Below are 23,638 nucleotides of genomic sequence, written 5' to 3'. Positions count from 1 at the left end.
GAGGAACGCATACGCAGCTGGCTGGAACATCTCCCTTGGCAGCAGGACCATGACCTGCACTTCCCCCAAGCTTTCCAGAAGGACTCTCCTGCTGTAGCAGAGCTCGGCAGCCCGTGGGACTCCACTCGTGATTAGAGAAACCTGCTCTGCCAGGAGAGGAATTCAGGCATTTCCTTAAAAATTCATTATTTCCTCTTAATAAAAATTTAGAAAGTTTAAACCCCTCTCTCAATGAACTCGGTGAAATGGTCCATGTGTGATTCATTTGGGCTTCCCTCAGCAGCTGCTTCCAGAGTGATGCATTTCTTCTTGCTGCCAACAAGAGAGACAGAAATATTCAAAAGGAGCTTGTCATAAAGGGGTTTAGCATTTGGGCTGGTGGGTGGGAGCCTGGCCATCTGCATGCTCCCACAAAGCGTTGCTGAGCACCCCTAGCCCCTCTCCTCCCCGGAGGGGCTGTGGGGTGGGGATGGACGAGCGCTCCCCCAACTCACAGCACTTGGGCCTTGGGGCCAGGAGGAGATGGAGAGTCTGTGGGTGTCCACAGGATGGAATCTGGCCTGGGAAGCACCTTCAGGAGATGGCCCCGAGCTTGCTGGGCTGTGCACAGGGGACCTGCACTGCGTCCATCTCGAGGCACCAGCAGCCCTTGTGCTCTCAGGGCAGTAGCTACAGCTTGCTTGTAGGGTTTGGGGGTTTATTTTCCAGCAAAGCCATGATTTTATCCATTCTTCTATCCATATGGAGCTTGAGGATGCTCTTGGCTTTCTGTCTCCAGAGAGGAGGCAGTGTCTTTGCTTTAACTGTGCAGTGAGTCCTGTAGAAAAAAAAATTGGTCAGTTTAGTCAATTTTTCTTTGCCTTATACTAGGAGATCCTCCTCTGTTCACTGGAGATTTAGGTGTGGCTTTCTTCAGTGTTCAGATTTTCAGATGGGGCAAGTGGCTGTTCATTGTGGGAGCCTTTGGGTCCTGCAGGTCACCCTTCCAGCTGGCAGCAGCACAACCTTCCCTCTAAAATCAGTCCCTGATCACAAGAACTGGCACTTTTTGATATTCGTAAATGATGGCATTAATCATTTGCTATTTTTATTCACTCTGTCAGAAACATTTGGTAATTCCTTTTTGTTTCCCTTCCCTTCTTCAGGCTGCTTTCCAGGCAGTCTGAACCCCCTCTTCTCCTTGGCTAGATGCATCCTCCAAAACTCCTTTCGATGGTTATGGATTAGAGCAGAAGCTAACAACCGGCATTTTCATCGACTTCTCCACTTTGCAGAAAACGTTATTGGTTTTTAAATGGCAAAGCTGTTTGTGCTGTAGAGAAGAGCCAGGATTGCAGCACCTCTTCCCATCCGTTAGGGACCAGCTGCATCTGAGGCAGCGCTGTGCCGCTTTGCTGGAGAAATGGGTGTCCAGCGTCAGCATCTCCGTTGAGTCACCAGCCACTTCTAATGTCACTTTGATCTGACAGAAAGAGAAACATCTCTCTGAGCTAAAGATCTTCCCATCTGAAACTCTAGGACACTTAATTACCACGCAGCAAGTACGTTTTATGTTGCCATTACAAATAATTTAGCTACAACAATATGGCAGTTTAATTTGCCTTATTTATCTCGATCATTTTGCATGAGAGAGATAAATGCCTCAGCATGATTTCATGTGGACACTTCATCTCCTTTAATGTGGTTACAGGTAAAGGCTGCACAATACATCCCCACATAAAAATTAATCTTGCAGGCAATTGGCTTGAATTAAAACACCCAGACCAGGTAAACAGAAACTTTGCTTGCATCGTGGCTATGAACCGTGCCAGTGTTCTAATGTGAATTATTTTAAAAGTATCTTACCTTCAGGCACAGAAGAGGGGAGAAGGCAGTATACCCACACGTCCATGTCCACATAGTCCTGCTGAGCACATACTTTGCTGCTTCTTTCCTTTTTTTAGTTTAGAAATGTCAGCACTTTCCGTTCCCATGGGAACCCCATCTTTTCCATTGGCACTCCGTTGCATTTAGAGGGCTGGAGGGGCTGTGGTCTATCTGGAAGTGTCTGCTGCCCGGTCCTGGCTCCCGGCTCAGTGGTGGGGGCTGGATGTGGCAGCCCCGGTCCTCGCCCGGGCATCCTGCTCCCCCCACAGCCCCCAGCGGGGCCAAGCCCAGCGGCTCTGGGCTTGCAGGGGCAGCCTCAGCAAAGGCACAACCGGGAGAAGGGATCAGAAGCCGGGTGAAAACATTTATGGGCCTGATTTATAGCTCTCTTCAAAGTTCCTGGTGACTTCATGGGAGACTAGAGGCTCTTCCCAGTACGGAGGGAAGCACGGCAGATATAGAAGCACCGCGGTGAAATGCCTGTCTGATGATGAAACTCACATTCTTACAGTAAAAACTGGATTTTGCTACTGTTACAAATCTCCAAGTTAGGAACCAAGTTAGGAGGCTTCATTCGCTACTGAGGTCATCTGTAATGTGATAAAATATCAGCAACAGACTTTGCGAGGTTCAGCCGGTCAGTACATCTAGGGATTCATAATATGGAATATGTTGAGTTAATTCACCAAACACACACTGAGTTCACTGGGTTTATGGGTGTCAAGGTGGGGCGACAAGATAGTTATTTCATTGCTCAGTTTTAAAATGCTGCTGCTTAAAAAAGATCCTTTCAGAGCAGTAGGATGTGTGAAACAATGCTGCTAACTGCTGACAGGTACCATGGCAATGGGCTCTGCCAGAAGCTGCGCTGCTCTCCAGAGCTGCTTCTCCTATTGACTGAACTATTTTTCACTCCATATTTATGAGTATTCCCACTCCTGAAGGATGCTGGCAGCTCTTCCAGATATTGCTGATGTCTCAGGCCGGGTGCGTGTGGCCGTCACCCCTGGTTCTGCTGGGCAGAGGGAGTCTGGCCGTGGGTCTGTCTGCGCCCAGCACGCGGGTCAGGGATGGGGACATGTGCCGTGCTGAGGCACCAGCCTGCAAAGTGATGCTGGGATCAGGGTCCCACCACGGATGCTCTGAGGTAGCGCTCGCATCCCGCTGTTCGCAGCTCCTTCCTACCCCAGGCTGCCTCCTCCCTGCCTCCAGAACCCCTTCCCTGCAAGCCACCCTCGCTCACAACACGTGCTGGGGGATCTTTACCTTTCGCTATCCGTCTCACTTGGTCTCTCAGCTCCCTTTGTTTTGCACAACACCTTTCTAATGGCCAAACTGTGCCACCTCGCCCCCAGTTCAGAGGTGCTGTGCACTGGGAAGGCGCCACCGGTTGCACCGGGCCCTGCATCCTCACTCTCTCATTCAAAGGGAAGAGCTCGGCGAGGCTGCGTGCCCCAGCCCCTGTGGCTGTGCCTGCCCTGTGCCAGGCTGGCTGTGCTGACCCCCGCTGTCACCATCCCGTGCCCCTGACTCCTCCTCACCCTACGGCCGTAGGTCTTCGCTCTCAGATCCTGCCAGTAGTGGCAGCTGCAGACACTGGTGATTTCTGCTCCGCCACGGCGTCCGCTGCTGAAGTGCGTCTGATGCTCCGTGTTGTGTAGGGGTTCTTCAGTGGCACCATGATGGATTTATTCTGCAAGGGTGTAATATGGTCGGTCTGGCTGACTAATGCAATGCAGCACTGCACCATGCAACCTTCCTGCTCTGCTGGGAGATGCATACGGACATTAAATCCCTGGGAAGGGCGGTTCACCCCCCTGAAGAGATGCTCTGACAGAGAGGGGAGCAGGTCTCACACACTCTCAGGCAGGAGAACCCAGCCCGCGGGGTCCTGCCCTCTCCTGACCGGCCGCTCGTGTTGTACCTGTGCTGCCCTCTCCTTCCTGACAGCCCAGCCCTGGGCACAGCCCCGCCACCACTCGTGTGCCCACTGTCCTCCTGACGCTCTGGCTACTGGGGGCTCCGTCCAGGTGACACTGGGTTGTGCTCCCATCCCCAGGCCACCCACGGCCGGGGCAGCAGCATAGCCAGTGCCAAGTGGGTGAAGGCAAAAAGCCTCCCCCCTCCATCGCCCCAGCTTCGTGTTGCTGGGATGGGGACCACTGTGCTCTGCTCCCCGTGCCAGCTGGGGCTGTGCCGCTGCCGGGGCACGTGCTGCTCCCCCTCCCCGGTGCCATGTGGCTGAGCTCTGGGGAAGACACATTTTCAGAACAGGAAGGTTAATTGCTATTTGCTTTCAAAGTCTTTATCTCATTTTAAAACTCTCTCTTTCATCTTCCCTGTCTGCTTTTTGAAGAACAGCCTTCACACATCTGGTTTTCAGGGTCCAAACCAGTCACAGGACCAGTGAGAATAAATGGAAGAGACCTGTCTCAGGGCTGCAGTGGTCCCATGTGCAGGAACCTGCATCCCAGCAAGATGGATTTTGTAGAAACAGGTTTTAGGGTGTGGGGAGTCATTGAGCCCAGCTCCCAGGAGTGGCCTGGCCCCTTGTGAACCCTGTGTGCTTCACCTCTCACCTCAGCTTCTCTGCTGTGACTCCCAGCCGTCAGCACTGTCTCCCCTTTCTGTGTTAAATAAAGGAACCTTTAACCATCAGGTGTTTTCCTTACCATAAAGATATTTATATATTAATTTATTAATATATTTAATTTATTTATATATTAATATAGTTAACTCTCAGTATTCTTTGCAAATTAAACAGATGGAGCTGGTAGCCAGCTTCTCAATGATTTTACTCATTCTCTTCTGCACTCTCTGCACATCTCTGTTAAGAACTCAAACACCAAAACTGAATGCAGATTTCCAGTGTTGCTCTAAGCACTGGGTAGTTGAATTTTCCATGGGCAAATTCACTGCCCTGCTCTTCTCGCCATTGGCTTTGCTTGCCAAGGAGCACCCTGCCCACTCCTGGTGCATTGCTTTGCCCCCAGTGCTCTCCCAGGGCTTCCCAGGAGCAACCTCCGGCATCCTCGCCGTGCCCCACCGCCCAGGCACGGCCACTGGATCTTGTGCTCACGTGTCCAATTTTATTCTCAGCCGTATAAAACACTCTCTGTTTGGATGAGCGGAGCGTTTCAGAGCACTGTGTGCCTCAGCTGCAATTCCTTGTTAGTGACTGTCCTGCCAGGCTGTTAATCATCCATATGTTTTATCAGCAGTGATCCTGCGTTTGCTAACAATTTGCTGATTAAAAAAAATTACTACCAGGCCCTGGCGAGCCCCTCCGGAAGCAGCACTGTGCAGTAACGGCGCTGTGCTGCGGTCACAGCACAGACCTGCCAGCTGGCCAGCGCTGCCTCAGCCTGGACCTCGAGATGATGCGCCTCTTTACAAACCCCATATTATAGCACATCTGCACAACTTCACTTAATTGTATCTTATCAAGGGATGAAAACATTTATTTGGCAGAATCTACTGTCTATAAAACTGTATTGGCAATAATTATATTTTTGTCCCTTAATTCTGTCTCAATTTTTTCATTAGCTTTCCTGTCTAGAAACCTGCTGGTCTGCTTGAATATCAGCACAGCATCCACACTTGGCTTTCTTTTGGATTTTCCCTGGTATTTAGAATTGACAGCATTGGGTCAACCAACTATTTTCAGATTCAGGTGTTCCTGACTGTGGCTATTTTACATCCTCCCTGGTTGCCAATAGATTGGAAACATGAATTTGTCATTCAGAACAGACAACACCCGCTGCCCCGTCTGCTTTCCGTGCACGAAACTCAACTGTCTTGCTGTGTTGGGGGAGCTGTGGTCCAACACATTGTTACCCGACCGCTCCCAATGAACACACAGGTTGTTTCTGATCCTTCCCATCCCATGTTTTTTTTCTCTTCATCAACTTTGTACGTTTTACGATTTTTAATTGACCAGCTCATGTCTGCTTCCCCATTTCTCATTGTCCAGGTGTTGGGTTTTAATTTCTAAGTGCAGACTCATGGCAAGAATACCTTTTTACTCAGAAATACTTTGCTCCTGATTGCAGAGTGGGGGTTATCGACTGCCTAGCGAGCTCCTCTCGAGAGTGTTAGCTTTCAGTCAGATTTTTCTCTCTCTGTTTTCTTCTCAAGTCTCTTTGTTCCTAATTCAACTCATTAGAAGCATCAAATATAAAAAAATATAACTACAGTTAATTAATGTGCTCATTTAATAAATATGTTTAGTAGGTGTATTTAATACCATATTAAATACAGCTGTGTAAATGTAATGCACTTCCATTTTTGTGAAGGTTTGCCTTAGCAAGGAATGACATTCTTACTACAATTCTACATAAAGTAACCTCTTCAGAGCATTGAGTGTATCTGTCAATGCATCCATATTGACGTTCTGGGCTGGACCATCCTCTTCTCTCACGCTAAATGCAATTGGGTGGCAACTGCTGATCCCTGGGCAACCACACACTCCCCACGTGCTCAGATCCTCTTTATTCCCCCTGATAAAGTCCAGAAAAGAGCTGCAGCCTTTGGGGTCTGCCTCAGGTCTGAAGAACCCACGTCCCCCAGCACCGATGTGCTGGAGCCAGGATGTGGCCCCTCCTGGCTGCGTTGGGAAGCAGACCACGGGGGAAGAGGAAAGCTCTCTGTATTGTGAACCTAAAGAGGGGGACAATGTTGTGATAACAGCATTTTGGAAACCAGCTAATATAGATGCCAATTGCTTTCCTAAATATGCTTCCACTAGGGCATTTTTTCTTACGGAAGCTACTTACAGTTCCTATGCACAATACCTACTTTTAAATTTCTTTTCTGCAACTCGGCACAATCTCTGACTCCCAGACAGCATTCAGAAATCTGCAGGGATGAGAGAATTTCATATTGACTCTAAATAAAAGGGTAACTTTACACAAAGAGAAAAAAAAAATCCAAACAAAGCAGAAGGAAAAACCCCAGGGTTTCCTAAAGTGGAAAGGAAGGTTTAATGTGTTACCTAGCGCCACTGCTGTAGCGCCCAGAGAACAGCCCTGCTGCAGCACCACGAGACTGCGTGAGCTTTCATCCTCCCCCCTTCCTCTCCTCTGAGTAAAATCCTTTGAAATGCATTTTTTTCCTTATAATTCATTAACCTGTAAAAAGGATCCGTTTTGTGGAGAAAAGGCAATTTACTGAATAACAAGGGGACATCATCGCTACATTGATTTTCCAGGGTCTTATCAATAGAAGCAGTATTAAGTAACTCGGACAGACTGGAGGCTGTGGACTAACACACCGGAATCACCTCGTTAGGCTCTAATGAACGCCAGCTCCACAAACACTGTGTTTTGCAAAGGGCAGAATGAAGAAAACCGGAACACTGGCAGAGCTGGCTGGCTGCATCACCCAGAGCCTGGGCCGGCTGGCCCAGCCTGAGGTTCGTTAGCCCGGCTTGCTGCGCCCTCTGAAATGGTCAAATACCTTCGTGTCATCAAAATGCCAGAACGTCTGAAGATCATCGAGAGGGGCAGCGGCGTCTGGGTGCGTTTGCTGCCTTTCCAGGTGGCCCCGAACAGCCATCACAAATCTCTATCTCTTTCCACCCGAAATGTGCAGTAAATGCACAAGCCCCGGGAATGCAAGGGATTATCCGCTCCCCGCTGACAGCCTAATGACGTGTCTGCAAACGCCCAAATTATCTTTGCAGTTCTCTTGCAGCTACAACTGCTAAAAAATCTGTATATAAAATGAAGATAATAAGCAGTAAATACACAACCCAGGCTGTTGAATTTTTAGATGTAGAAGCACCCCAGGAGTCCATTTTCTTCAGACAACAGGGTTCTACCAGAAACATTTTGAAGAAAGTGATTTTGAACATACTTAAGAGAAAAATAAAACCAAGTTAGGAAAAGCAATGCCCGTTGCCTGAAACACTCATCATGCACATGCATTTTCTTTACACGGTGCCCCAGCGCTGGTTGTTTTGGAAGGTGTCAGAGGCGGACTAGCTCCCTCCCCACCCTTCCCTTGGCAAATATTGTTTTAAAGCCTCTCGGATCTGTGCAATGTGTGTTTCAATTATGGAGCTTCACCCGTTCCTCCTTCCTTCGGAAAAATACTAACGGAGCATTTGATTCTCCCGCACGGCAGTGGGATATCTCTGCAGACAGCCTGGCAGCATCGCAGTGGCATCGTGGCATGTCTCAGCCTGACTGTGGATGGCAGGATGGGACCCGCAGGACAGGACCTGTGGAATGGGGCCCACAGGACAGGACCCACAGGATGGAACCCACAGGATGGGACCCACAGGACAGGACCCACAGGACAGGACTCACAGAACGGGACCCTCAGGATGGGACCTGCAGGATGGGACCCACAGGATGGGACCTACAGGACAGGACCCACAGGATGGGACCCACAGGATGGGACCTGCAGGATGGGACCCACAGGATGGGACCCACAGGACAGGACCCGAAGGATGGGACCCACAGGACAGGACCCGCAGGATGGGACCCGCAGGCAGGGCAGGCAGTTGTCATTCCACGTTTATCTGTGGAGCCATCGCCTCCAGCAGCACGTGGAAGCTGCAGGAGCAGACGTCCTCTTCCCACCGAGGTTCTGAAGAGGTTTTACAGATGGAAAGGAAGAGCCTCCAGCCCCGTTTCATGCAAGAGCTGCAGAAATACTCCTGCAGCCAAAGTGGTACAGTGACGTTGGCCGGACAGCCTGGTTCTCCCGCCTGTCCCTCGCTCCGACCCCTGCAGGCTCTGCGGCCGTCCTGCCCTGCCCGCGGGGCAGGTCCCTGGGCCGGAACGCTCAGGGGGTTCACCCATACGGGGGAGCTGTACAAGAGCGGAAGCGACAGCCCCTCCGCCTGCCACTGGAAGAATGAGGCAGAGTTCAAAACAAAAATGCCATGAGTAGTTTAGATTAAAACCAAATTAAATCTGATGCTCGTCAAACCTGATGCTGTGAGGAGGAGCGGCTGGAGCAGAGCGCTCGGCTATTTGCTATTAATAGGGTCAGGCTGCTGCTGAGCAGCCTCGCTCTACCTTGGGGCAGCACACCTCCCTGCTTCCTCAAGGAAAGAGATATTTTAGGAGGGTTCCCAAAGGCTTCTGTCTTGCCATCCACTCGCAGAGGCTGGGGAGCAAGCTTGAATTAACCCTGGAGGATGAGCCGTGTTTTTTTCTGTGGGAAATACGCCAGCTTGGCTGCACTCTGTGCACAGCTCGGAGCCAGGGTCAGCTCAGACGTGGCTGGCAGCCCGCAGGCAGATGGGGCCTGTGGCAGCAGCAGTGGCACCCACGGCTGCTCTTCTGCGGTTTGGAAAAAACCACGGAGTTCAGACAATTGTGGGTGGGGTTTTTTTGTCAAGGGCCTTATCAAGTGTCTGGCTATGGGGTGGCCTGTCTGGTTAAGGTGAGAAGAGTTATACCTGAGACTTGGCCCCCCCAAACCCTGCCCCCATCTCCCGGTGCCACCGTCGCTCGCTGACATCCCACCCATCACACCACATGCAGAGGGACCCAGAACCACACGCTCGGCTTCTCCTGCTCATCTTGGCTCCAGACCCAGCCCTGCAGCTCCTAAAACCAACCCTGGGCGATCCCCACATGCCTGCCCTTGGCAGCTGCTGTAAGTTATTACCACCTTCCCCTGCAATGAAATGCCACCCAAATTCCTGCAGTGCCTGGGTCCTCCCGTACTTGGCACTTTCCTGCTCGTTTTGGCTGGTTGAACACTGGCTCTGGTGGTGTGAGGGCTCTTCTGCTGCTTCTCGGTGCCTGTTAACACCCGGGAAGCCAGTTCTGGTCCCAGTCCCAGCCCTGGGGAGGTGGCAGGATGGGAGCCCTGCACAGACCAGGGTTCCACGGGCACGTAAAGGATGGGGCTTCAGCAGAGCTGAACAGAGTTAAGGTGCCCAACGCTTGTTGGCTTGTGTGCCCAAGTCCCCCAGGTGTCCTTGAAAAGTAAGTAGTTACTTACACTTAAATTCTTGCACTCACATCAGTGACAGCATTAGCAAATACAAGACCTCATGCCTGAAAAGCAGGAGCCAGGGGTGCAAAGCCTGAGATGGAGAGCAAAAAACCCCAGGACTGCTTTTCCTGCTGTCTTGTTTCTGACCCCTGCTGAGCACCCTCTGGTCCATATGCCTCACAAATTTCATGTCTTCTTTTGCAATCAGGAGGGATAATTTTTTTTTTTTTTTTTGACAGAGACTGTGATTACTTCTTAGTCATGGAGAGCAAGAGGCAGAACTTTCAGAAAAATACCACTAAATATCACAAGAATCATCAAAGAAATTATAGGCACTGGCCATGATGCACAGTGGGGGGTCATGGCAAAATGTCACTGGGTGTGTTGGTGGGGACACAGGACCCCAGTAACGTGTTTTTATGGACCCCTCTGTTCACAGTACAGAGTCCCCAGAGACAGAGATACCCTTCCCTCTGCCTGTTACAACATTCACAGAAACAATCTGTAAATAGAATTATAGGAATATTTTACATGGATTTCTGGGCTGGATTCAGAACTATTCCCTAAATATAAACCAGAGCGTATCTTGCTAGCAAAAAACTGCCAAGAGCGTTTTTCAGTGTTACCTCTGTGAGTACCCAAGGAGACTGAAAGTTGTATTTACACTTTTAAGGACTGGTGATGCAAATGTCTGCCAAACCAGTGACTCAGAAACAGGAGAAAATCCTGCATGCCCCGTCTAGCCAGTCGCAAGTGTGGTACCTCCAATCTGGAGTCTGCCGCGAGCTCACGGAACAACGCTTTTTCTGACATACTTAGGACTAACTCTGCAAGCAGGGAAAGAAGTCAAAGCAATTGTTTGCCGTGATTTGCCAACTTGAACAGTCACACCTTGTGCTGTCTCTCTCCGCCACGGTGGTGCCGTGGGTGTGATGCTGAGAGCGGGCAGTGAGCTCGCCGCCACGTGGGGCTCAGCCATGAAGATCTCCCTAAGGAAAAGTGAAGAAACCCAGGGATGAAGAGCCTAAAAAGGATCTTTAGGACTGAGAAAGACTGGAGACTTTGAGCCCACAGGGAACCTCATAAAAGGTACAGGCTCCGCCTTGTGAAAGGAGGAAACCATTTTCCTGGAAGACCCAAGCCCCGCTAGATGCAATCAGAAGCGAAGGTGGGAGACACATCTGGCACTGCCCAGGGCTCAAGGGGGTCCAGACCCACCTGGAGAGCTGGGTGGGGGGTCCCACGGGGAGGTGCAGGCCCGCAGCAACACTGAGGCAGGAGAAGGAACGAGATGCACGGGCACAGACTGCATCTGCTGCAAGAAGACTCCATCCCAGGCAGCATCCTCCAGCTGGGAGAAACGCCCTTGGTAGAAATTCAGCCTTGTTTGCTGGGGAGTGTGGCTGCAAACGCCCTCAGGAGATGCTCCTTCGCCAGGTGACAGGCTGTGCTGGAGAGCAGCGTGTTACAAGGTGTGACATCAGATGGAGACTTTTAAGCGTTGCTAGCGTGGAAATTACATTGCTGTAAACCAGGATGTTTATGGGGGCTCCTTGCTGGTCCTGCTGAGCAGAGGCTCTTTGGTAACAAATCCCACCGCTCAGAACTGAGGCTGAGCAGGGTTGTCCCCAGACTGTAGCCCGGACGGTGGTCCCTGAGCACAGGACCCCCTGTCCCCTTCTTTCTCCATCATTGTTGCCACAGGTGACCTGCAGGGACAACCTGCACCGAACCCACCATACGTGGGGCTGCAGAGAGCTCTGAGCTTTGCTGCTGCTCCTCACCAGGCTCTTCCCAGCACCTTCCCCACCCCGGGAGCTGCTCTGCATCCCTGCAGCTCAAGGAGGAGCGAAAAGGTCTCTGTGGCCAATGACTGTGACCCACCTAGCGGCACAGGCTCTATAATTACTCCCTGCAATACCTGCCTCAAGCCAAAAATTGTGTGCTAGAACTGAAGGAGACCTCTGTCTAATGAGCCTGTCCCTGTATGTCAGCAGTAATTAATGTGCATCGCCCTGCAGGTTCCCACCTCCTCCTAACAGGCTGAAATTTTATCCTCTGGTTACAATTGCAAATTATGGCTAAAATTTTAAATGCCTGGGAGTTGGAAGCTGGATGCTACAGCCTGTTCCCCTGTGGGTATATGTGGGGCAGTTGCTGGGACGGTTCCAGCCCCTTCTTTCACTCCTGGCCCTCTTACTCCTTCTCTTTCTCTCTCATCCTGAGTCTCCTCCTTCACTCACCTTTTTTTGCCTCCTTCTTTTCTCTTCAGCTCCGCGTGAAACGCCCTCCAGGAGTGTGGGGGGGAGATGGTCGTCTCTTGTGACACATGAAGCCCCCTCTGAGAACAGCAGCCCCTTCCTGTCAGATGGTGCTGCTAGAAATAATACCAGGATATATAGAAATAATAATGGGACCAAAGACACACATGCTAATACGTATGGGGCATGTCGTCCTCCTTCCCCCTGTGCTGGAAGAAATCATGGGAGAAATAAGCCTCAGGGGGTTGTTTGTTGGTACAGCACATCTCTTCCCCAGCCAGCCCCACCACGGCCGCTGCATCAGATGTGTCTGAGGGACATCATCTGAGCCTCAATAACTAGAACTTACTGACCTAATTTTGCTGGAGGAGGTAACTCAGTTGCTGGTCCAAATGTTTCCCATGGCCATTGTGCTCGGCTGAAGATGGAGGATGTACAAACACTAGCTCAAGGGCTTCCACACTCCACAAACATTAACTGATGGTGGAACACTCCCTCGTCTGCATCCCCTGGAAAGATCTCCCGTCTGTAACCAGCATGCAATTCTAAAACACTGGCCTAAAGCCAGTCATGGGTCCTGCGTCGGTTACCATAGTGTTTATAATTATTCATTATTGTAGAAAAATACTGTATGAAGAATAGACAAGCATTTATTCCAGATTCAGGCCAGGTAGATGTAAGGAACTCAGACAGGCTGTGGGCTGGTTGCAAGAGCTAGGTGGGCCTCTTTCCAAAAGAGGTTAAATCTTCTTTTCCAAAACTTTTCATAGCAAAAAGTAATTAAGGGATAACAGATAATTTTGTCTTCGGTTTCTATCTCTTCTCAGTGTGTAGAAAACTGAGAGCAAGTGTGAACTGGTGAACGACTGCCCACTTCACGCTGCAGATAGCCTGGGAGAGCAGGCAGGGGATGGTGAGCTCGCCTGATTTGGAAGGATAATGATAACTCTGGCAGAACTGTTGGCCATTGAAATTGTGTGCGCACCCTGTGAGCTGGGCCACGTTCTGACATCTCATCCGGATGGCGCTGGGCTCGTGTTGGAGCTCAGATGATAAGAACCATTGCTTTTATATGATCTCAAATTCAGGTACCTTCTGAAGAGCAAGCGAAGCTGACAGCCTCGTTTCCCAGCTCCGGCTGAAGAAAATGCAGAAAGTACCTAAACAGAACAGGCTGCAGTTAAACAGGAAATGCCAGTTAAAGCAGAGGTCCATATTTTGTCATCTTGAGCACAATAATTAGCTATTACTTACAAACATTAGCGTAGTTTAAAGATGAACAGTCATCCTTTACCGCTGTGCCAGGTCAGAGTGTGGCTGCTGGTTAAGCCGAGGTCCCTGGCCGAACCCCGGTGCCAGGCACTCGGGCATCCCCCAGCAGCAGCAGCCGGTCTCCTGGATGATAAACATATGGATGATAAAATTATGGATGATAAATATATGAATTATGGATGATAAATAGATAACACATGACATTTTCTATTGGAATACCTGGGACATGTAAAGAGCAATGCATTACTTCTGAGTATAAGGCAGCTACTGCATCTTTGCATCTGTTGACATTAAATATTCAGACAGCTGAGGACTCTCCAAACATCACCCAAACACACCAGGCTGGGTCAGCATTAGCTTTGTCAATGCACCATCTATTATTGCACCAAATAAATGCAAAGTAAGACACCTAATTGGCTGTTTATACTTTGAAATATGTCAGAGATACTTAGGCTTGACTGTGCTGGTTAAAAACAGGCACATTCGACCCAGAGCCTGAGGCAGCCCAGGAGCCACAGCAGGGATGAGCCAGGCATGGTGGCACTGGTGGGACTGGTGGCACTGGTGCAGCCTCAGTCAGCATGAAACGGATAGAACTTGGTTTCTGGTGGCACTGGTGGCACTGGTGCAGCTTTGGTCAGCATGAAACAGATGGAACTTGGTTTCTGGTGGCACTGGTGGCATTGGTGCAGCTTTAGTCAGCATGAAACGGCCGGAGCTTGGTCTCTGCCCCGCAGCAGAGGCAAAGAGCATCCTGAGGGCACCTGGGCAGGGTTTCTCAGGGGCAGCTCCGCAGCCCGTTGTCCTGCTGCGTGCTGGATGCTTTGGAACGGTCTGTAATGCAGGTGCCATCCTCAGGGTGAGGGTACGCTGCTCTGCTCCCCTGAGCAGCAGAGACAACCCTGTGCCGTCCTCCCAGGGCTCCAAGACACAATCTCAGTGAACTTTAACCTACCGGCAGACAAATATATCTAAGAATTCACTTTAAATATACATTTAGAAAGCTGCATTTTGGATTTTTGAGCTCAAAACTGCAAGTAACAGAGAATCCAAATACGGGGAATTTGTAGGATTTACTGTGTTAATTATTAAAAAGAAAAAAACCCCTGACATTACTCATCAAAACTGCATTCTTGTCGATCAAAGCTGGGGAACAGAGAGTATTTTTATAAAGGCATCTCCCAGCCTTTGATACGCTCAGTGGAAAGCTTTTCAGGTAGTCTGAAAGCTTTTCAGGTAGCTGCCCTCAGATGTCTGGCTCTAGCAACGTTCCCTGTTCTGAGGATGAGTCTGAGGCAGCGGAGGGGGATGAACTCAGTCAAGGGGCTCCTGCACTGCCTCAGCGAGGGACTTTATTAAAAAAAAATGCAGTTTCTCTGCCAAAAACTGGAACCTCAGCAAAACTGTTCACTTGGTCGAGGAACAAAGTTAATAGCCGAGCCGTGGCATGGGTGAGAGGCTCCCCAACAAAGCCGTGGCTGCTGTGGCATGAATGCTCTCTTCATTAAGCCGCTCAGCTGGCTCAGAAGCTTCTGTTCCTGATGAAAGCAGCACCTGCTAATGCTGAGGATCCCATTCTTCATTAACAGTTCAGCTGGTTCAGAAGGGGAGCTCGGAGGCAGATGAACAATTTATGCAGAGTGGGATACATGACAAAGTAGCAGCTACTTTAGTGAATACAAGCATCTTTGTAAAAGCGCCCAGATGGTTCAGGAGCGAGTCCCATTCTTTGTGAAAAGCGCCGTTGTTGTTCCAGGCTCTGCATCACGCCTCCTGACAACGCGCCGGGCACAACCCATCTTCCCAGGGAGCTGCAGAATTCAGTCTCCCGACAGACATCCCGCACAGGCCAAGTCTGTGTTTGCCATCTTTTTTTTTCCAGCAGAATAATGTTGTCTTCAAGATGTTGCCCCCTGGCCGGGTCTCACTGCTGCAGCATTGCTGCCTGTGATACCTCCTTCCCACTCTGTCATTTACATTAATCAGACGTTTAGATTAATTGCTTATTGGATACTAAGATAAACGAGCCTGGTCCTCCTCTGTGGTCCCTCCATGGGCACAACCATCGCAGGGGTGCGCCCAGGCTGAGGGGCAGAGCTGGTGGGGCCAGGGAGGCAGGGGCTGGGAAAGACTCTTGTTACTCCTCATGGGGACAAGCCCTGAAGGGTATGGCCCCAAAAACAAGCACCAGGACCCTGGCCCCACACGCAGCGTGGGCTCACCACAGCAAGCACGGTGTGTCGAGGAGGTGAGAACCTGGAGAGCCCCGGTGCCTTGGAGCAGAGCTGGGAAGGGGTTTGCTGGGCGGCACGGTGCACGGTGCTGCCTGCAGCAGGGAGAGGTCTGGCAGGGTCGGCAGGCTTGTAACGCGGGTTTGTAAACCATCTTTCTGGCTGGGAAGGCGGGGAATGAGCAAAGCTGGGGCAGAGATAATACAGGGACCAGTTAGAGAGCTGCCCAGCTGGAGTCTAAGGCTGGGACTCAGAGAGGGGGGACAGGCACTGCCTCAGGTACAGCTGGAGGGGACAGACAAAGAGTCTCCAGGCAAAGAGGAGCGGAGGCAGGAGGGCACAGTGGGGCCAGGGCATGTGGTGCAGTGGGATGGACTGGAGGCAGCTTAACACGGCCCCTTGCTGCGGCCTGTCTGGTTCAGGCGTTTGTCAGCGCGTGCAGAGCCGGGGTTGTGGTGGGCGCCGAGCTGAACCCCCTCGGCCAGACCTTTCTCTGTGCAGGGGTGGCCATGGGTGGGGTGTGACACCCTGCGGAGAGTGGCCAGGGCCAGAGGCAGAGTCCGGCCAGGCTCCCACCCCTGCTCGCTGCCACCAGGTATTTCCCTCCTCCAGAGCAGCACCAGCTGCAGCTCCGGCCGCATCCCAGTGAGCACGGGTCACCCTTAGGGTCCATTTTGCCTGATAACTATGGATTTAAAAGTTTCCTTCCACTGCGAATGAACACCAAGAGAGAGGCTCATGCCCCGGGGACCCCCTCAGCCTTTGGGCTGGCAAACTGCTCTGCCAAAGGGCCGTGAGAGCTGACCCCCCCGTGGGGTTACCAACCCCTTAACCCGGATCTGGAGAGAGCACGGGCGCAGGTCGGGGCTTCGGCAGCGACTCGCCGGCCTGTGGGGTCGGGTTTATTCACCCGCCGTCCCCACAGTCGGGTTTATTCACCCGCCGTCCCCACGGTCGTGGCCTCCTCTTCTTCGGGGCGGGGGGAGGGGGGCGGCAGAGGGCAGCTCCCCATCTCTCCGCTGGGGCGGGCAGAGCGAGGACGCGCCTGGCCACACGCCCCCAGGCCTGCTCGCCATCCCTGGCAAGACACGCCGCAACAGCAGCGCTCTCAACTGCCCCCACAAACTGTGGGGGTGCCTCCACAAACTGGGGGGGGGGTGTCTCTGCAAACTGGGGGGATGCCCCCCCAAACTGCGGGGCTGCCTCCACAAACGGTGGGGTTCTCCCAAAAACCGGCGGGCTGCCCCCACTGCTCCCCCCGGGTGCGGGGGAGCCCCTCGTGCGGGCCACAGGCAGCGGGGCCAGCGCCCGCGGGCAGAAGTTGCGGGCAAGAGCTGAGGACCCCCGCAACGCCCCCCGCTGCCCCCCCTCCCGCCGGCCGGTGCAGCTCCGCGCACGCAGCCCGCCCCCTCCTCCGCGCCCGCGGAGCCCCCTCCCGCGCCGGGCTGCCCAGCGCAGGCGGCGGAGCCGCGCCGCTCCTGCCGCATTGGTTTGCGGCGGAGCCCGTCACCGCCTCGGCGCCGAGATTGGCCCCCACCGCCGGGCGCCGGGCACCCCCCCGGGCCTGCCTCCACCCCCCCGCGCCGTGCGCCGCGGCCCGCGGACGGGCACGGGCACTGCGCTCCCTTCCGCGCCGCTCCGCGCTGCTCCGCTCGGCCCGCAGCGGGGGCAGGGCAGGGCAGGGCCGGGCCGGGGCGGGGAGGGGGTGGGAGGGGGGGGGGGACACGGACACGCGCACACACACACACACACACACACACCGCACCGGGGATGTGAGCGGAGGCTCCGCATCCGCGCCCGCTCCGCGCCCGCCTCGGGAAGATGCTGAGCAGGTGGATGAGCGGCAGCAGCAGGAACCTGGACCGCGAGTACAACTGCACCGTGCGGCTGTTGGACGACAGCGAGTACACCTGCACCATCCAGGTCAGCCTCCCGGGGGGGCCGGGGGGGGGCGCCGGCGCCGGGACAGCCCCGCACAGCGGCCGCGCAGTCCCCGGAGCCGGCAGACAAAAGGAGCGGAGCGGCGGGGGGGGGGCACCGGTCCTGCCCCGCTGCCGCGAACAAAGGCGGGCACCCCCCCACACATCTCCCCCCCGGCTCTCAGGAGACGACCGGAACAGAGCTCCCCCCCTTCCCCAGCTCCGCATCCGCGGAGGTGTGCGGGGGCAGCGCGGAGAGCCGCCCCTGGAGCGGGGCAGGGGCAGCCCGGGGGGGGATCGGGGAGGTCGCGGGGGGAGCCCCGGCCGTTGCCCCGCGGAGCCAGGCGGTGCTCGCCCTCCTCCGCCGGCTGCGGAGACTCCGCGCAGCGGGGTGGGGTAAGGGGGCAACACCCCGGTGACAAGTGAAATAGCGGGAATGGACACCCCCTCTTCCCTCTCCCGGCCTCCGCCGCACCCCGGGGTGCCCCGCTCTGCCTCCCTCATTAGCGCCCAGCTCTGCCGCTTGATGACCGGTTGGGACTTGCAATTAATCGTACCAGAGCGGGGGGGACGGGGCGCGCATCTGCCGGGCTCTGCGGGCCGGGAGGGCCCGGACCAGGACCCGGAGCCGTATGTGTGTGTGTGTGTGTGTGTCCCCGCCCGGTTACTGCCCCGGGGTTGGGGGGGTTCGTATTTCTAAAAACTCTCAAAGGCGCTGGCGGGGCGAGGCGGGGGGGGCGCGAGACAGGACCCGTGATGGGGCGAGCAGCGCAGCCCCGGCCCCGGCTGCTTTTACTCTTCATCCCGCCACCCTCCCCGGTCCCGCCGGGACCGGAGCGTTCAGGACAGAGTTTTGAGTAAAGGGGACGGGAGGCAGCGCCAGCTCCTACGCCCTAGCCTCGGCGGGGGCTCCCCAGTTCTCCCCGTCCTGCAGCTCCCGGGAGGAGGAGGAGGCAGCATCTTCTCATTTGCAGGCGGAAACCTGCTTTCGGTGGTAATGCTGGAGAACGGTTACCGGGGAGCGCTGCAGGCGGCGGGAGGCACCGGCACGGCTGCTTAAATGCTCTAAAATAGAGAAATACGGCTTTTTGTGCAAATAACGGCTGAGGGAGGCGAACGCCGCTCGTTCTTCCCTCACCTCCCCCCGCCCCGGGTTGTAAAGTGTGACCCAGTAAACAGCTGTAACGGCGCCCAGCTTATTGTGCATGAGCAAAACTAATTCGTCTCCGAGGTTGATTTTGATACAAATTAAATGGAAACCTGTAGTTTGGGAGAGAAAGTATAGGCAATGCAGTTAAGAAAAATCTGGATTTTCTGTCCTTAAGGTAATTTTAACAAGGTGTCGTCATTTTGCATGTCTTTTTTTTTAAAAAAAAAAAGAAAATAGTACTCTATCACATTTCAGTGGCTTATTTTATGCTTAGCAGAGTAAACAGTGAATCCTGGTGTTCAGCACGCGTGACCTAAGGTATAAAGAATTAGCTCATATCACCGTCACAGTCAAGGTTACCCCAGTTAAATACTTGTTTTCTGTTGCTTTCATGCTGCCTTATAAGCCAAGTATTTATAGTCCCCACAAAATTAAAGCGTACATAGTAGGAATGTATAATGTCTCGCAAGTGAGGAAAGCCGTCACCATCCAGGCTGCGAGCAGTGAATGAGTTTTGAAGGTCATTCCCTCATGAGCGCAGATATTTCACATCTTGCTCAGATCCACAGTGTTTCCTCACCCAGGCTGTTTCTACGCCTGTTGTTTCTAATTTATGTATTTCTATTTTTACTTAAATACGGAGAAACTGTCCAAAGCATAAGTCATCGTTTTCATACGCAGCGCTGTTAATCACGGTGCACATCTGGGGCGTGAAGCTGCTCACAGGAAGTTTGTAACGGGTATTTTTGCTGCTGGACCCTCTGGGTTTGTGCCACTCACCCCGGCAGCGGGGGTGATGTGGATGGGCTTTATGCCCCCCCCTCCGCCCCGCAGCATGTCCAGTCTGACAGGTCACCAGGCTTCTGCGTTGCTGGGGAAAAGAAAGCAGCACTGTGAGGCAGAGCTGGTTTTAAGAGGTCTTGTTTACGTTTCAGATAACGGCGCTGGTTAAACCTGCCACCAAAATTAACCTCTGGATGGGCTTGGTAAAGGCGTGTGAGCGGGGCTTCGGTGCTGCTAGATAACACTTGTATATTCTGTTCCGAAATAAAGCCTTTTTTATTTGATTATCCAAAGTTTACTTTGGTAAAATTCCCATGTTGAACGGGCGGTTTGTTTTCTGAGCTTGGATAAATCCTTCCTCTCTTTTGCCCTACTTTTCTCTCCCGAACAGCCCTGCCGAGCAGGCAGAGGAGCCTGGTGAGCTCGGCCCCGGGGGGCTCGGGGACGGGCTTGGGGGCACAGAGCTGCTACGGGCAGAGGGAGCGTGTGCAGTGTGTTGGGGCTCCTGGGTCGGCACCTCCATAAGCGGTTTTGTTGTTGGAGTTATTTTGTATATTCCAGTAGTTCGCTGTTTTGGGGAGGACATCGTCCCAGCGTCTGTCTCTCCTGGGCTATGGGGGTCGGTCTGTGCCTGCGGCTCTCAGCCACTTCCCGAGGCTCGGGGGCTCCCAGCAGCTGCTGAATGGGGAGATGTTGGACTTTCTTGGCTCAGAAAAGCTGGTATTTCTATATTATTACATGCCACGGAGGTTGTAAAGCAGGAAAGGTGGTTGTTTGCGGCATGGGGACCATCAGCCGTGAGAAGGCAGCAATGCCCGGTAACGCTCCGTCCCTCGGCACTGTGCCGAGCACTGGCCCCAGGTGCTGGGGACCCTCCTCCCGTGGGTGTCACTGCCCCGAGACGTGTCCCTGTGGAGCGGCTTGGCCGCCAGAGAGGGGCAGCCATTCCCGGAGGCCTTTTGTTCATCTCCATGGCAAGGGTCTGGGCTGGCAGTACGTCTAACTTCTATTTACCACCTCACGCACCATGTCCCCAAAGAGGAAGGCGAAGCAGCTTGCCAGCCGGGCCGCCTTGCAGCCCTGGTTGGAATAAAGCAAGCTTTGAAAAAACGAAGCAATGCTCTTGCGCTGCGGTTTTGCTGTGACTGAGCCGCTTGTCTGAGGAAATGTTTTAAATTCTTCACTGTGGTGTCAGTGGTGGTATAAAAGGCTTGAAATAATTAATGGTTTGCCATTGCTGGATGCATCAAGTATTTTCCTGAAAAGACAGTGGCGTTTTGTTTCAAACCTCAGTAGTACTACAGGAATGTGGCGACATGAGAAAATAAATGTAAAAATGCGGTTTCTTAGGTTGAGAATGTAAGAACTTTCTTGCGTAAGATTGGACATAAATGACAACGAGCTCTTGACTGTGCTCTTGGACAAACCCCACGTTTTCCACATGAGGCACAAAGTTCATTAGGAGACCTGACAGGATCATTAATAACAGGCAGTCAGCACAAAGGGGAACCTTGGGTTTTTGCAGCGCTGGCTACTGTGGAGGTTATTTGTTCATTATCTTTTTATCTTCTGAGAGTTTCCAATTGCTTGTGCCGGGAAATAGGTTAGCAGACCGCTGCTTACGCAGTGGGGTCTCTTGTCTGAAGTCCCGAGCCCCGGTGACGTGTTCTGCGCTGGAGGTTGCTCCCTGCTGCCGAGAGCACCAGAAACCGTGGGATTTGGTGCTGAGAAGTTTGTGTCTGTTCCCAGAGCCTTCCCTGCCCTCCCGCAGCCCGAACCCGGGGTGTGGTAACCGGGACTGATGCTGAAGCTGTTGTTGGAGGAAGAGGAAGCACAGAGGAAGGCGGACGTCGTGTCGGAGGCTGAGGGTCTGCGCAGCCAGTCTGGCTTGGAGCATTGCCTGGTCTCGCGGCCCCACACCGGCGAGGCTCTGGCAGAACCACCACGGCACCGCCAGCACGTCAGTGGGAGGGAGGAGGAGGCCTGGCCCTCCAGAAGTCCATCGGCAAAGACTCCCAGTCCATCGTTTCCCCCCCAGCCTGCGGGTCCCGGGGACGGTGAGAGCAGCAACAGCAGGTTTCCTTGGCTGGTTTGCTGTTGACTCTACTCAAAGGAATGTTTTTATTTATACCATTGGAAACGTATTTGCAACAGAAACCTCTCGTTCTCACTCCACTAAACCTCAGGGGAGCTGCACGCTGTCGGGGCAGCATCCTTCATTCCCTGCTCAAACATTTACATACGTACGGTTTGTGGGCTTGGAAGAAAACTGCCTGAAATGCACAATAAATTTGAGGACAAAGTACCAGTCAAAGCTGAGAGTTTCTTGGGTTTCATCTCCTTTTTCCTTTTAAATTTATTTCCAAGTATATAATTTCTAAATACCAAGGACACAAAAGGCAGCTGAGGAAAACATCTGCTAGATGTCCTCTGAAACACTAGTGACATATTTACTCTCATTTCAATGGGAGACAGAAACACGAGTTGCTATGAAGACCCATTGAAAATACTTCTAGTGCTGCTATTTCTTCACCAGCTGAAATGTCTATTTTCTGTTAACTTTTCATAACATGTTTTACAGTGTTACCTGCTGTGAAACTGCCAACTATCCTCCTCTTAGGAGCTGGTTTCTTGAAAGAACTACTTTGCTTATCACTTTGCTGTATAAGCTGTGGAAGACAAATATAGATATATATATATATATATACACACATACGCACATGCGTGCACACACGCAGTAATACCGTTGTAGAAAGACATGTACAACAGCATCATGAAAGAAGACATTTTCTGCTTCTGTCATGTAAAAATTAGGTAATGCACAGTAGGAGGCTTTTTTTAAAGTGTCTGGGGAATACTAAAAGTGCCTGGAGCAGCCCACTTATTTTTAATTTCTGCCTTGCTCTTCAGGAGCTCAGAGGGATTGTGCATATGGGAATGACGTCTGTGGCCACATTCCGGTGAAGCCGAGACTCACCCATTGCTTTGGCTCGCGCCGTACAAGACTAGAGGCACCGGAAGCGGCTGTGGTCCCTCTCTGCTGGTGCACCCAGCAGATCTGTTTTCCGGCGGCAGCCTTGCAGCTTGGCTTCTCCTGGAAGCTGTGTATGAAGATGAGCAAAGACTCTACAGCGAGTGAGACCCTTGCTGAGGTGCCGTCCGTGGTGGCAGGCAAGGTCCTGATGGAGCTGCCATCGGTCTGGGGCAGCTCCCGCCAAGCTCGTGCAGGGGCACATGTCCTCCCCAGGGTAGGGGCACGGCCACAGCCTCCGCCTGTGCGGCATTGGCTCAACTTGGGCGTCGGTGGACAGTGGAGTCCTCGATGGCTTGGGCAGTGGCTACTCAATGGTCCTACATGTTCGAGGAAGGTGTGTCCTTACCTTTGTCTTGCTCTGCATGAGGTCGGAGTTTGCCAATGGGAAAACCCAAACCCTACAGTACCCTCAACACTTCAGCCTTCTGGGGGACTTGTAGGAATGTCATGTAGCCTGCAGTGAGCACAGGTCGTGCAGGACGGGTGGGAATCGTGACATGCAGGGCAGAGCACACGTGTGCTCCCACCAAAATGGGAGTGACTCAACAATTCTACCCCTGAGTCGGGGTAGAATTTAAAGCAAACCCTCTGAAATCACCGCAATCCTGGTTGCCAAATGACAGAGGAAGTGTGGCACTACTGTCCCTTGTTAGAAATGACAGTGCATTACTGGAGAAGGCTGGGCAACAAGCAGGGGTTTGCCATGCGAGAAGTGCTGTATTTTATTTGCTATCAGTTTTGTCAAAAATAGACAATACCTCGTTAGCGCAGGGGTCAGATGTTGGTGCTGTTGCTGAACAGTGCTTCTGTCATCAGCCACTTGTTTGTGGTCAAAAAAACCCCCAATTATTGTTTGGTTACAGAAAGCTTTGGAGTTGCTTCTGCAAATAAGAAGGTTTCAGGTCAAATTCTTTTTCTTTGAAAATTTTCCAGAGCAAATTATCACAGCAGTACGAGAGCAATTTCATATTGATGATCTAGGATTGCCTGCAAGGCTGATGAATCCCCAGTGAGTGTCTGCAGACTGTGGCTCTTGTATGCCAAGAAGGAGATGGGGAGCAGGTTCTGAGGGGTGCAGCGACACTACAGTTAACAGGTGCATGGGCATGAGTTTGACCTGCCAGGGCTGGGGGATGATTCGAAAGGATGGGGCTAAATCCCCT

The 23,638-nt window shown here is 52.7% G+C and overlaps 1 protein-coding gene and 1 long non-coding RNA gene across 4 annotated transcripts in view; one reads left to right on the top strand and one right to left on the bottom strand.

Annotated features, from left to right (window-relative positions):
• Positions 1-12,716: 12,716 nt before the first annotated feature.
• On the bottom strand, positions 12,717-13,555 carry LOC141928819 (uncharacterized). Its single transcript, XR_012624876.1, has 2 exons — positions 13,341-13,555; positions 12,717-13,246 (listed from the first exon to the last, which is right to left on the bottom strand). It is a non-coding gene; the product is annotated as an uncharacterized LOC141928819 (long non-coding RNA).
• A 3,775-nt stretch (positions 13,556-17,330) lies between these two features.
• FRMD5 (FERM domain containing 5) overlaps positions 17,331-23,638 on the top strand; it is a 104,738-nt gene continuing 98,430 nt past the window's right edge. For all 3 annotated transcript variants that reach the window (XR_012624873.1, XM_074837557.1, XM_074837555.1), the window contains exon 1: positions 17,331-17,512. Coding sequence is in view for 2 of the 3 variants with exons in the window: in XM_074837557.1 (XP_074693658.1) it covers positions 17,411-17,512 (102 nt within the window). In the remaining variant the exon portion in view is untranslated. The remainder of the gene's footprint in view (positions 17,513-23,638) is intronic.

The sequence above is a fragment of the Strix aluco genome, chromosome 12 (assembly GCF_031877795.1).
Source record: "Strix aluco isolate bStrAlu1 chromosome 12, bStrAlu1.hap1, whole genome shotgun sequence".
In the NCBI taxonomy this organism is placed as follows: domain Eukaryota; kingdom Metazoa; phylum Chordata; class Aves; order Strigiformes; family Strigidae; genus Strix; species Strix aluco.
This window is presented reverse-complemented; position numbering and strand designations above follow the sequence as displayed.